General features: G+C 43.4%; 1 protein-coding gene across 1 annotated transcript in view; it reads right to left on the reverse strand.

Annotated features, from left to right (window-relative positions):
* The window catches only part of clasp2 (cytoplasmic linker associated protein 2), a 103,743-nt gene that overhangs the window by 76,416 nt on the left and 14,126 nt on the right, over positions 1-13,201 (reverse strand). The window contains 3 exon segments of the mRNA XM_070436384.1: positions 588-658; positions 6,901-6,998; positions 11,540-11,615. Of these exon segments, the coding sequence (XP_070292485.1) occupies positions 588-658; positions 6,901-6,998; positions 11,540-11,615 (245 nt within the window).

Raw genomic sequence — 13,201 nt, forward strand, 5'->3', positions numbered from 1 at the left:
AGATATGCGAAGAAAGGTGTAAATATATATATATACAGGACACGAACAATACGGAACAGAAAAAGACGTCTGAACTGCTAAGCCACCTTGGACCTATGGTACCTTGGTATGGCACAGCAAATATTTGTACTGTTGTAATTATGTTGGTAACCAGTTTATAAAGCAATAAGGCACCTCTGGGGTTTGTGATATATGGTCATATACCACACCTCCTCGTGCCTTATTACTTAAATATATAACCAAACTACAAAAATACAACAAAAGCACAACTTTACGACCAAACTACAACCTTAAACCTAACTACAATTTTACAACCAAAAAACATTCCAACTGCCTGGTAACAGCAGCAGTTCTTGTGTTGCTAGGCAGGGATTTGGTCCAACCAGACACCAGATATCTGAAGTCTGGAGACGAAACTCCTGAGAGATTAGACTAGTAATCCTATTGGACCCTCTGACAGACTTTCTAGACACACACAGCCACAAGATCAGCCAGACCACAGCACTAGCCCCACATGGGGGGCAAAGAGGGACAAACAGCACAAAGACAAAAAAGCAGCAATGAAAATGAGGGAGGGAGAGACTCACCGTGACTGGGGCTGAGCGCCATGTTCCCAGAATTCAACGCTTCATCAAAACGCCCGTATATTGTCTGTAACCTGGAGGCAAGAGATGGGAAAGGTGGTCAGAACACACACACAGCAACATATGAGTAGCGTGAGAGGAGAGAGAATACAGCAACACGTGTTGTCTGAAGGTGGGTGTGTCTCACATGCTACTAACATGACTCTCCCAAGCAAAAGTGAAGCATCAGCATCGGAACCTACCTCTGACCCTAACTCACAAACACACCGACATGACTAGTATTACTGTGTGGAAACAGAGCTCTACTCCTATTGAGGACATTAATAGTGACAGCATGCTGATCATCCAGACATCTTCTCATTGCCATTAACTTCTTTGGGACAGGGGGGCAGTATTGAGTAGCTTGGATAAAAAGGTGCCCAGAGTAAACTGCCTGCTACTCAGTCCTAAAAGCTAGAATATGCATATACTTAGTAGATTTGGATAGAAAACACTCTGAAGTTTCTAAAACTGTTAGAATGATGTCTGTGAGTAAAACAGAAATCATATGGCAGGCAAAAACCTGAGAAAAAATCCAACCAGGAAGTGGGAAATCTGAGGTTTGTAGTTTTTCAAGTCATTGCCTATCAAATACACAGTGTCTATGGTGTCATATTGCACTTCCTAGGGCTTCCACTAGATGTCAACAGTCTTTAGAACCTTGTTTGATGCTTCTACTGTGAAGGAGGGGGGAATAAGAGCTGTTTGAGTCAGGGGTCTGGCAGAGTGCCACGAGCTCAGTGCCACGAGCTCAGTCTCACGCGCTCCCGTGAGAGTTAGCTGCGTTGCATTGCACTTCTACAGACAAAGGAATTCTCCGGTTGAAACATTATTAAAGATTTATGATAAAAACATCCTAAAGATTGATTCTATACTTCGTTTGACATGTTTCTACGAACTGTAATATGACTTTTCGTATGAACTTTCGCCTGGACTTGCCCGCGCCTCCTGAGTTTGGATTTGTGTACTAAACGCGCAAACAAAAAGGAGGTATTTGAACATAAATTATGGACTTTATCGAACAAAACAAACATTTATTGTGGAACTGGGATTCCTGAGAGTGCATTCTGATGAAGATCATCAAAGGTAAGTGAATATTTATAATGCTATTTCTGACTTCTGTTGACTCCACAACATGGCGGGTATCTGTATAGCTTGTTTTTGTGTCTGAGCGCTGTACTCAGATTATTGCATGGTGTGCTTTTTCCGGGTTTTTTTTGGAAATCTGACACAGCGGTTGCATTAAGGAGAAGTTTATCTATAATTCCACGCATAACAATTGTATCTTTTAGCAATGTTTATTATGAGTATTTCTGTAAATTGATGTGGCTCTCTGCAAAATCACCGGATGTTTTGGAGGCAAAACATTACTGAACATAATGCGCCAATGTAAACTAAGATTTTTGGATATAAATATGAACTTTATTGAACAAAACATACATGTATTGTGTAACATGAAGTCCTATGAGTGTCATCTGATGAAGATCATCAAAGGTTAGTGATTCATTTTATCTCCATTTCTGCTTTTTGTGACTACTCTCTTTGTCTGGAAAAATGGCTGTGTTTTTTGTGACTAGGTGCTGACCTAACATAATCGTTTGGTGTGCTTTCGTCGTAAAGCCTTTTTGAAATCGGACACTGTGGCTGCATTTACAACAAGTTTATCTTTAAAATGGTGTAAAATACTTATATGTCTGAGGAATTTTAATTATGGGATTTCTGTTGTTTTGAATTTGGCGCCCTGCAATTTCACTGGCTGTTGTTGAGGTGGGACGCTAGCATCCCGAATATCCCAAAGAGGTTAATGAGAGTGTTGGAGTAGGAACAGAAGACAGTGATGCTCAGCCTGAAGCTCAGAACAATCTCAATAACACAGCACCGCAGGAATCCTAACGAAGTCTACGACGTCACAGACAGACCGTCTGTAACATTTGCTACACACACACACTCTGGTCACGTCAGCTACCACATACCAGTACATCTGTTTGTAACAAAACACACACATTATTACTTACACACACACACCCTCCCCAAAGGATAAGGTTGAGATTAATAACGATAAGACCAGAGCAAAAGTGTGCGTGTGTGTGTGTTTGTGTGTGTGTGCATACACACCGTCCTTCTAGCAGTCAAACCCCCAGACAGCTTAGCTCTCCTGATTACTGACGATTAGCGATAGGCTCCTCAGCTGCGTAGCATTTCCGCACCGCTCAACAATTAGCCGACATTAGCATTTCCATATTGATTTATGCTCCGAATTAGCATAGCGTAGTGTACCCTAGCCGTTATCCAAATGAGCATAGCGATATAATTTCCATATGGGATGATTAATGGGTCAGTGTGTTGCTGCGTAGCGTAGCGGTAGCTCCCGTGCTACTGTCACGCTGGAGTCCTCTGCTCTTTGTATCCAACATGGTGCAGTGACTCAGAGACGGAAGGAGGGAGAGGGAGCAAATTAAAGAGGGAGGGGGCAAGAGAGGTAGGGAGGAGGAACAGGGAAGAAAGAAACAGCAGGAGACAAACGCATATTACGCGGCACGCGACGAAGCACCACCCATCATCTCTCAGACACATACACCACCGGAAAAGGATCAATCTCAGGGAAAGGCTTTGTGTGTGTTTTGTATGACATGGAGCAGGGCAGTGTTTGTGTGACAGCGCAGATATGCTGTTCCCCTTCACATAACCTCCCACACAGAACACACACAGATTTCAAAAGGGGGAGGGGCTTTGGCACTGCCAGCACAGGGAGAGAAAAGCTGCCCTTCCCTCCCTCATCACATTTCCTCCCAGTCTTTTCTTTTTCCACTCCTTTCGTTTGTCACATTTATCATAGATACCGCTTCGTCTTCTTCCCTCTCCACTCCTGGCCAAAGCGCACACATGTAAAGACTTCTCTCTCTCTCACCCGATCCCCCAATCATCTTTCTTTCTCAAAATCATTCCCTTTCCACCTCTTTCTTATCCCAGCTCTACATATCTCATCCTCCTCTCTGCCTCTCTCTCTGTCCATCTCCCACTCCCCCTTCTCTTTGACCTTTTCCTGATATGTGATCTGGTCATCTAGGCCTCTGGCTGCATCCCCATTCCACTAGCACACACACACACACTTCTCTAAAACAGGCTTAAGCAGACAAAGCTCTCACTGAATAGAATGTTCTCTCCCAGACAGTGTTTGTATCAGTTAACATCACAACATGTGACAGACAACACAGACACGCTATTTATTCATACAGGAGAGAAAGAGAGATGGAGTGTGAGAAAGAGAGAGGGGAGACTGTGCTCAGAATGACAACACTCCAGGCTCCTTATTATGGTAACCACGGTGACCAGAGCAAGTCCCTCAATGGAGCTCTTCAGAGACTGCACACTCCTCCCCTTCTCCCTCTCTTCCTCTCTGTATTGTCCAGTGCCCTCTCCCACTTTCTCTGTCTCTCCTCCCCTTTTGCTTTCTCCCTCTCTTCCTTTCCTCCCCCTCACTCTTTGTATTGTCCAGTATAAAGTGTCTCTGTGTGTGACTGTCAGAGGGGCAGAGTGGAGCATGGTGTGGACAGAGACCGAGCCAATACATTTAGTATTCCCAGTCAAAACCACTTTGGACACTCGTCATTCACTAATAAAGTACATGGCAACAAAACCCACGGAGACCAGCCAGAGAGAACTGCCAGTTTTTTAAACAGGCCAGCATTCAACAGGTTTCTCCAAAAACTGTCAACTACAATGGTGTGACAACTAGAAGTTGATCGAATAATCGGCATGGCCGATTAATTAGGGACAATTTCAAGTTTTCATAACAAATCGGTAATCGGCATTCGCCAAACGGGGGATGATTTAACTTCTTATGGCTGCAGGGGCAGTATTGAGTAGCTTGGATGAAAGGTGCCCAAAGTAAACGGCCTGCTCCTCAGTGGAAATTCTGAGGCTGGTCGAGTTTCAACCAAGATCCCATTGAAATCACAGCGAGATATGAATGAGTATTCACTTCCTACGGCTTCCACTAGATGTCAACAGTCTGTAGAACTTTGTCTGATGACTATACTGTGAAGGGGGGCCGAAGGAGACAGGAATGAGTCACCACTGCCATGAGGTGAACATTGTTTGACCACGCGCGCTCACAAGAGGCAGCTCCGTTCCATCGCTCATCTGAAGTCAATGTAATTCTCCGGTTGGAACGTTATTCAAGATATATTTTAACAACATTCTAAAGATTGATTCAATACATCGTTTGACATGTTTCTACTGACTGTTACGGAACTTTTGGACATTTTGTCATGTTTTAGTGAACGCGCTTTGTGACTTTGGAATTGTTTACCAAACGCGCTAACCAAAGTAGCTAATTGGACATAAATAACGGACATTATCGAACAAATCAAGCATTTATTGTGGACCTGGGATTCCTGGGAGTGCATTCTGATGAAGATCATCAAAGGTAAGGGAATATTTATCATGTAATTTCCGGTTTCTTTTGACTCCAACATGGCGGCTAATTTGACTCTTGTTCTGAGCTCCGTCTCAGATTATTGCATGGTTTGCTTTTTCCGAAAAAGTTTTTGGGAAATCTAACACAGCGGTTGCATTAAGGAGAGGTATATATATAATTCCATGTGTATAACTTGTATTATCATCTACATTTATGATGAGTATTTCTGTTGAAACGATGTGGCTATGCACTATCACTGGATGTTTTTGGAACTAGTGAATGTAACGCGCCAATGTAAACTCAGATTTTTCTATATAAATATGAACTTTATCAAACAAAACATACATGTATTGTGTAACATGAAGTCCTATGAGTGTCATCTGATGAAGATCATCAAAGGTTAGTAATTAATTTTATATCTATTTGTGCTTTTTGTGACTGCTATCTTTCGCTGGAAAAATGGCTGTGCTTATTGTGTTTTGGTGTGACCTAACATAATTGTTTGTAGTGCCTTCGCTGAAAAGCATATTTGAAATCGGACACTTTGGTGGGATTAACAACAAGATTACCTTTAAAATGGTATAAGACACATGTATGTCTGAGGAATTTTAATTATGAGATTTCTGTTGTTTTGAATTTGGCGCCCTGCACTTTCACTGGCTGTTGTCATATCATCCCCTTACCGGGATTGCAGCCATAAGAAGTTAACAAAAGCGCATTCGCAAAAAAAAACACAATCGTTGCACGTACCTAACCATAAACATCAATGCTTTCTTAAAATCAAAACACAGAAGTATATTTTTTTAAACCTGCATATTTAGTTAAAATAAATTAATGTTAGCAGGCGATATTAACTAGGGAAATTGTGTCACTTCTCTTGCGTTCATTGCACGCAGAGTCAGGGTATATGCAACAGTTTGGGCCGCCTGGCTCGTTGCGAACTAATTTGCCAGAATTTTACAAAATGATGACAGAACATTGAAGGTTGTGCAATGTAACAGCAATATTTAGACTTAGGGTTTGCCGCCCATTCGATAAAATACGGAACCGTATTTTTACTGAAAGAATAAACGTTTCGTTTTCAAAAGGATAGTTTCTGGATTTGACCATATTAATGACCAACGGCTCGTATTTCTGTGTTTATTATATTATAATTAAGTCTATGATTTGATAGAGCAGTCTGACTCAGCGTTGGTAGGCGGCAGCAGGCTCGTAAGCATTCATTCAAACGTTACTGCGTTTACCAGCAGCTCTTAGCAATGCTTGMTCACAGCGCTGTTTATGACTTCAAGCCTATCAACTCCTGAGATTAGGCTGGCAATACTAAAGTGACTATTAGAACATCCAATAGTCAAAGGTATATGAAATACAAATGGTATAGAGAGAAATAGTCGACGCGTCATAATTCCTATAATAACTACAACCTAAAACTTCTTAACTGGGAATATTGAACCACCAGCTTTCATATGTTCTGAGCAAGGAACTTAAATATTAGCTTTTTTACATGACACATATTGCACTTTCTTCTCCAACACTGTGTTTTTGCATTATTTAAACCAAATTTAGCATGTTTCATTATTTATTTGAGACTAAATTGATTTTATTTATGTATTATATTAAGTTAATACTGAATGAACACTTTTATTTTGTTGTAATTGTCATTATTACAAATATATATATATAAATAAAAATCGGCCGATTAATCGGTATCTGCCTTTTTTGGCCCTCCAATAATCGGTATCGGTGTTGAAAAATCATAATCGGTCGACCTCTAGTGACAACCCATACATGGCACATACAAAATATATTGTAGTATACACACACCACAAGCACACACACACACAGACAAACACTCACCGTGTGGCAGGCAGGCCTCTCTTTCCCAGGTCGGCTCTGACTCTCTCTCCTATGTGGCGATACACATCCACCAGCGATGCTGTGGCAGCCTCACGCACCTGCACACAGGACACACAACATCCCACAATATTATCTAATCTTTGGATTTTATCTTTATTTATCCAGTATCATTATTATCTAAACACTTAAATATCATATTTCATATTATTCACATTTTAGTCAAATAGCAGATGGAGATAGGAATTACTGTAGCATTAAACATCTATTGGCTCTTGACTCTAAACAGGAGCATCCTATTGGCTCTTGACTCTAAACAGGAGCATCATAACTCAAACTGTGGATAGTAGCCAGAGGAGTTAACAGTACAGACAGCCAGGGACTCAGAGAGGAGTTAACAGTACAGACAGCCAGGGACTCAGAGGGGAGTTAACAGTACAGACAGCCAGGGACTCAGAGGGTCAGTGAGTTCTCCCACTAAGGTCACCGTTTTTTTTATTTCACCTTTATTTAGAGTTAGTTGAGAACAAGTTCTCATTTACAACTGCGACCTGGCCAAGATAAAGCAAAGCAGTGCGACAAACAACAACATAGAGTTACACATGGGATAAACAAACGTACAGTCAATAACACAATCGAAAATCTGTAATACAGTGTGTGCAAATGAAGTAAGGAGGAAGTTGGTTGGATGTGCTATTTACAGGATGGGCTGTGTACAGCTGCAGAGATCGGTAAGCTGCTCTGACAGCTGATGCTTAAAGTTAGTGAGGGAGATATGGGTCTCCAGGTTCAGTCATTTTTGCAATTCGTTCCAGTGATTGGCAGCAGAGAACTGGAAGGAAAGGCGGCCAAAGGGGGTGTTGGCTTTGGGGATGACCAGATGAAATATACCTGCTGGAGCGTGTGCTGCGGGTGGGTGTTGCTATGGTGACAGGTGAGCTGATAAGGCGGAGCTTACCTAGCAAAGAATTATAGATGACCTGGAGCCAATGGGTTTGGCGACGAATATGTAGCGAGGACCAGCCAACGAGAGCATACAGGTCGCAGTGGTGGGTAGTATAAGGGGCTTTGGTGACAAAATGGATGGCACTGTGAGACTGCATCCAATTTGCTGAGTAGAGTGTTGGAGGCTATTTTGTAAATGACATCGCCAAAGTCAAGGATCGGTAGGATAGTCCGTTTTATGAGGGTATGTTTGGCAGCATGAGTGAAGGAGGCTTTGTTGCGAAATAGGAAGCTGATTCTAGATTTAATTTTGAATGGAGATGCTTAATATGAGTCTGGAAGGAGAGTTTACAGTCTAGTTTACAGTCTAACCAGACACCTAGTATTTGTAGTTGTCCACATATTCTAAGTCAGAACCGTCCGGTAGTGATGCTAGTCGGGCGGGTGCGGGCAGCGATCGGTTGAAGAGCATGTATTTAGTTTTACTAGCATTTAAGAACAGTTGGAGCCACGGAAGGAGTGTTGTATGGCAGTGAGGCTCGTTTGGAGGTTTGTTAACACAGTGTCCAAAGAAGGGCCAGATTTATACAGAATGGTGTCGTCTGCGTAGAGGTGGATCAGAGAATCACCTGTAGCAAGAGCGACATCATTGATTTATACAGAGAAAAGAGTCGGCCTGAGAATTGAACCCTGTGGCAGCCCATAGAGACTGCCAGAGGTCGGACAATAGGCCCTCCGATTTGACACACTGAACTCTATCTGAGAAGTAGTTAGTGACAGACGAGGCAGTCATAAGAGAAACCAAGGCTGAGTCCCGCACACCAACCCATTCTGCCTCTGTGCTCAGCCCATCAGAATTCCAACTTCCTTCACACACACACACACACACGTCAGGAGTGTGTGTGGTCAGGACAGACAGGATGAGTGACTCAGATAACTGATTGGCAAAGGATAATGCATGAACTTTCCATTAAACCCCCCCCACAAACACACACACACACCTCTTCCCCCCAGTGAGATGTGACTTTACAACCTTCATTCTCACTGGGCTTGCAGGACTTGGCAGGGTATATTCATATGGTGCCAGTGTGTGTGTGTGTGTGTGTGTGTGTGTGTGTGTGTGTGTGTGTGTGTGTGTGTGTGTGTGGTGTGTGTGTGTGTGTGTGTGTGTGTGTGTGTGTGTTAGCATGTGCTAAAAGGGGATTTTCCATAAACACACAGATTAGGTCACTCCTCTTGAGTGGATTAAAACCTGCGGTGGGGTAACACACATATGAGCCATGCGCTCGGACGTGATTGGCTTGGTGCTGTGATTGGCTGAATACTGCAAGTGTTAAATTCTGATTGGCTGAGAGCAGAGGCAGAATGGTTTGTGTGTGGGCGGGACTGCATGTTGTAGGGTGTGAAAGTTAACGAAATTGGGATGCTAGCGGACAGCGCAATTGGAAGTCAAGGGAAATGCTAGTTAGCTTGGCTCAAAAACTACCTCCAACTTCCTTCATACTGGACAGTGACAAAAAAATGATATCCAGGAGTTGATTCTGACACTGGGGAATTAGATAAAAGAGTTGATCTGACACTGGGGAAGTAGATAAAGGAGTTGATCTGACACTGGGGAAGTAGATAAAGAGTGATCTGACACTGGGAAGTGATAAAAGAGTTGATCGACACTGGGGAAGTAGATAAAAGAGTTGATCTGACACTGGGGAAGTAAGATAAAGGAGTTGATCTGACAGTGGGGAAGTAGATAAAAGAGTTGATCTGACACTGGGGAAGTAGATAAAAGGGCCACGTTGTCCACAAAATAGAAAAATACTAATGCAGCTGGCTCGCCTGCTCCTTCTCTTCACTAATGATGCGAGTGTGTGTTTAGTCTTCGGTCTGTTCCTAGTAGAGTATCCTAGCCTATTCATTGATGATAGGCCCTGCTTTACTGACGTTGGGAAACGTTGCAAGCCAAGAAATTGCGAGATACAGTTTTGCCGACAGATAGGCCTAGTGCACGGTTCTGACTTTCTGCCTGGTGGCCGACCTGCCTAGACTGTGCCCCTCCCCTCTCTCTCCGTTCCTCGCTAGCTCGCTATGAAAGATGCAAATGTTTGTGTTCTCGGAAGTACGGCAACTAAGTCTCCTCTGTTCCAAAAAGACTGAATCTTAAGTCGATTCAAAGAGGAAGATGGGTTCTTTCTACTAAATGTCTTGGTAAGCCACAGTATTTAATGAACTTAAAGTACTTCTTTAGGAGAAAACGTTCTATACACAGGCAGCTCCAGAGTATTTGATTAACAGTTCTGGTCGCCTAGTGATGGACGTTAGTCCCGCTTCGGAAGCGGCATTCCTTTACGGACAAGTAAAATGCCCGTTCAGTGGCGCTTTGAAACTATCTCCAGAGAAGGTTTGTGTGGGCATTTAAAAATCCATAGTGTAACCTTACAGACAAACCATGCCGTGGCAGAGGTGCTTTCAAGGGGATATGACTGCGGTGGATATAAAGTTCATTCCCCAGTCCTTGAGGTCATACGTAACAGAACCATTTTTCTGCATTGTGAATAGACGTGGAATTTTATGATTTATTTTTAAACGTTTTAACGGAAAACCAAAAAAGAAATGGCAGTTTAAAAATTATCAGTTTGTCACATCCCTAGAGTATAGGAGGATAATGATTGGGTAGCTGACAGGCACAGATTTCAACCCTGGGACAGACCAAGACACTAATGATTGGGTGGGACGAAAAAAATCAACAACAAAAAAAATCAATAGTTACATATCAGGATATAAATGTATGATAAATTGTATCGTTTTGACAATACTGCAATATTATTTTTGCGCTAGTTGGCTGTACCTGCAGCTTGTTCTCCATCTTTAAAAAACAAACAAATAGGGAGCCAACATGTTTTCAGCACTTTTATTTTCCTGACTGATCAGAACTCGTTGTAATGGCTCTCTCGTCCCTCTGCAGCAGCCATATGTTGAGCAATATGTTAGGAACATCGATTCGCAATAATATCACGTTATCGAATCGCAATTTATATAGAATCTTGAGAATTGCAATACATATCGTATCAGCACCTAAGTATCGTGATGATAACGTATGGTGAGGTCCCTGGCAATTCCCAGCCTTAATAAACACACACACTGATCCCTCTGTGAGACGGGGTTGGGGCCTCATGTTTCAGTGGTGAAACCACAGTTCTCTCTCACCCAGCTATTTAACAGTCTCCCATTGACTGGCTAATAACAGGGTGAACGGTAAGAATAAGGAACTCAGCACACTGGCATTCCTGCATTGCCGTATACTCCACCATAGAAACACAATGATTAGAACTTCTATGTTCTCCACAATGTGTTTAACGGAACTCAAACCTATAGCAGGTCTGTAACAGGGCTTCCTCTCTATGTTACATTAACACAGCCAGAAGAGGACTGGCCACCCCTCATAGCCTGGTTCCTCTCTAGGTTTCTTCCTAGGTTTTGGCCTTTCTAGGGAGTTTTTCCTAGCCACCGTGCTTCTACACCTGCATTGCTTGCTGTTTGGGCTGGGTTTCTGTACAGCACTTTGAGACATCAGCTGATGTAAGAAGGGCTTTATAAATACATTTGATTGAACACTCTCTACATGTTAGGCTTTAAATACAGACAGGGAGACAGACTGGGGACAAAAAGCAATTCAGGTTCACCCTCAAGCAGCGTCTCTTACCTGTGGGTTCTGATCTCCTGTCAGAGTGCAGAGGTACGGAACGATCTTACTGAGACTCAAAGGCTGAGCACCATACCTAAGGGGGGGGTGAAGAGAGAGAGATGGTATGAGTTTAGCTGTGTAACCGACCATCATTCAGTAGCATTCACCAGTAGGCTATAGAGGGACCTTTAGCTACGTAGCAGCTTAGAATTTACCACAACAGTGTTGCTATTAGCGAGATGATGCTACAACTAGCGAGGAGATGCTAGAGGCTTTAGCTTTAGAGAGTGGTGCATGCCTTAGAGTAGTGTTAGCAGCATAAACTAACCCTGCAAGTCAAGTACTTTCTCCAGAAGTGTGCAACTTCACTTCCCTAAATCCTAACACCAGTCCAATACTTTTAAGTGGGCGGCAGATAGCCTAGTGGTTAGAGCGTTGAGCCAGTAACCTTAAGGTTGCTAGATCAAATCCCCGAGCTAACAAGGTAAAACTCTGTCGTTCTGCCCTGAACAAGGCAGTTAACCCACTGTTCCTAGACTGTCATTGTAAATAAGATGTTGTTCTTAACTGACTTGCCCAGTTAAATAAAGGTTAAATAAAAAAATTGGGAGATGAGTGAAGAAGTGGACAGAGTGGGACTCAGGGTAGGTCACTATAGAGCCACCAACTCTGACCTCGAATCACTCTCTCACCCAGGTAAGAGGAGTCATCTGGAGAGAGTGGGTTGTGTGGGTCTTTATCCCTCACTCTCTCACCCAGGTAAGAGGAGTCATCTGGAGAGAGTGGGTTGTGTGGGTCTTTATCCCTCACTCTCACACCCAGGTAAGAGGATTCTTCTGGAGAGAGTGGGTTGTGTGGGTCTTTATCCCTCACTCTCAGAATGACTCCTCTTACCTGGGGTGAGAGAGTGAGGGATAAAGACCCACACAACCCACTCTCTCCCAGAAGAATCCTCTTACCTGGGTGAGAGAGTGAGGGATAAAGAAACACACACCCACTCTCTCTCCAGAATGACTCCTCTTACCTGGGTGTGAGAGTGAGGGATAAAGCACCACACAACCCACTCTCTCCCAGAAGAACCTCTTACCTGGGTGAGAGAGTGAGGGATAAAGACCCACACAACCCACTCTCTCTCCAGAAGAATCCTCTTACCTGGGTGAGAGAGTGAGGGATAAAGACCCACACACCCCACTCTCTCTCCAGAAGAATCCTCTTACCTGGGTGTGAGAGTGAGGGGATAAAGACCCACACAACCACTCTCTCTCCAGAATGACTCCTCTTACCTGGGTGTGAGAGTGAGGGATAAAGACCCACACAACCACACTCTCTCCAGAAGAATCCTCTTACCTGGGTGAGAGAGTGAGGGATAAAGACCCACACAACCCACTCTCTCTCCAGAATGACTCCTCTTACCTGGGTGTGAGAGTGAGGGATAAGACCCACACAACCACTCTCTCCAGAAGAACCTCTTACCTGGGTGTGAGAGTGAGGGATAAAGACCCACACAACCCACTCTCTCTCCAGAAGAATCCTCTTACCTGGTGTGAGAGTGAGGGATAAAGACCCACACAACCACTCTCTCCAGAATGATTCCTCTTACCTGGGTGTGAGAGTGAGGGATAAAGACCCACACAACCCACTTGGTGTGTGAATGAGAGGTATAAACCCACAACAACCCCC

The sequence above is a fragment of the Salvelinus sp. IW2-2015 genome, linkage group LG31 (assembly GCF_002910315.2).
Source record: "Salvelinus sp. IW2-2015 linkage group LG31, ASM291031v2, whole genome shotgun sequence".
NCBI lineage: Eukaryota > Metazoa > Chordata > Actinopteri > Salmoniformes > Salmonidae > Salvelinus > Salvelinus sp. IW2-2015.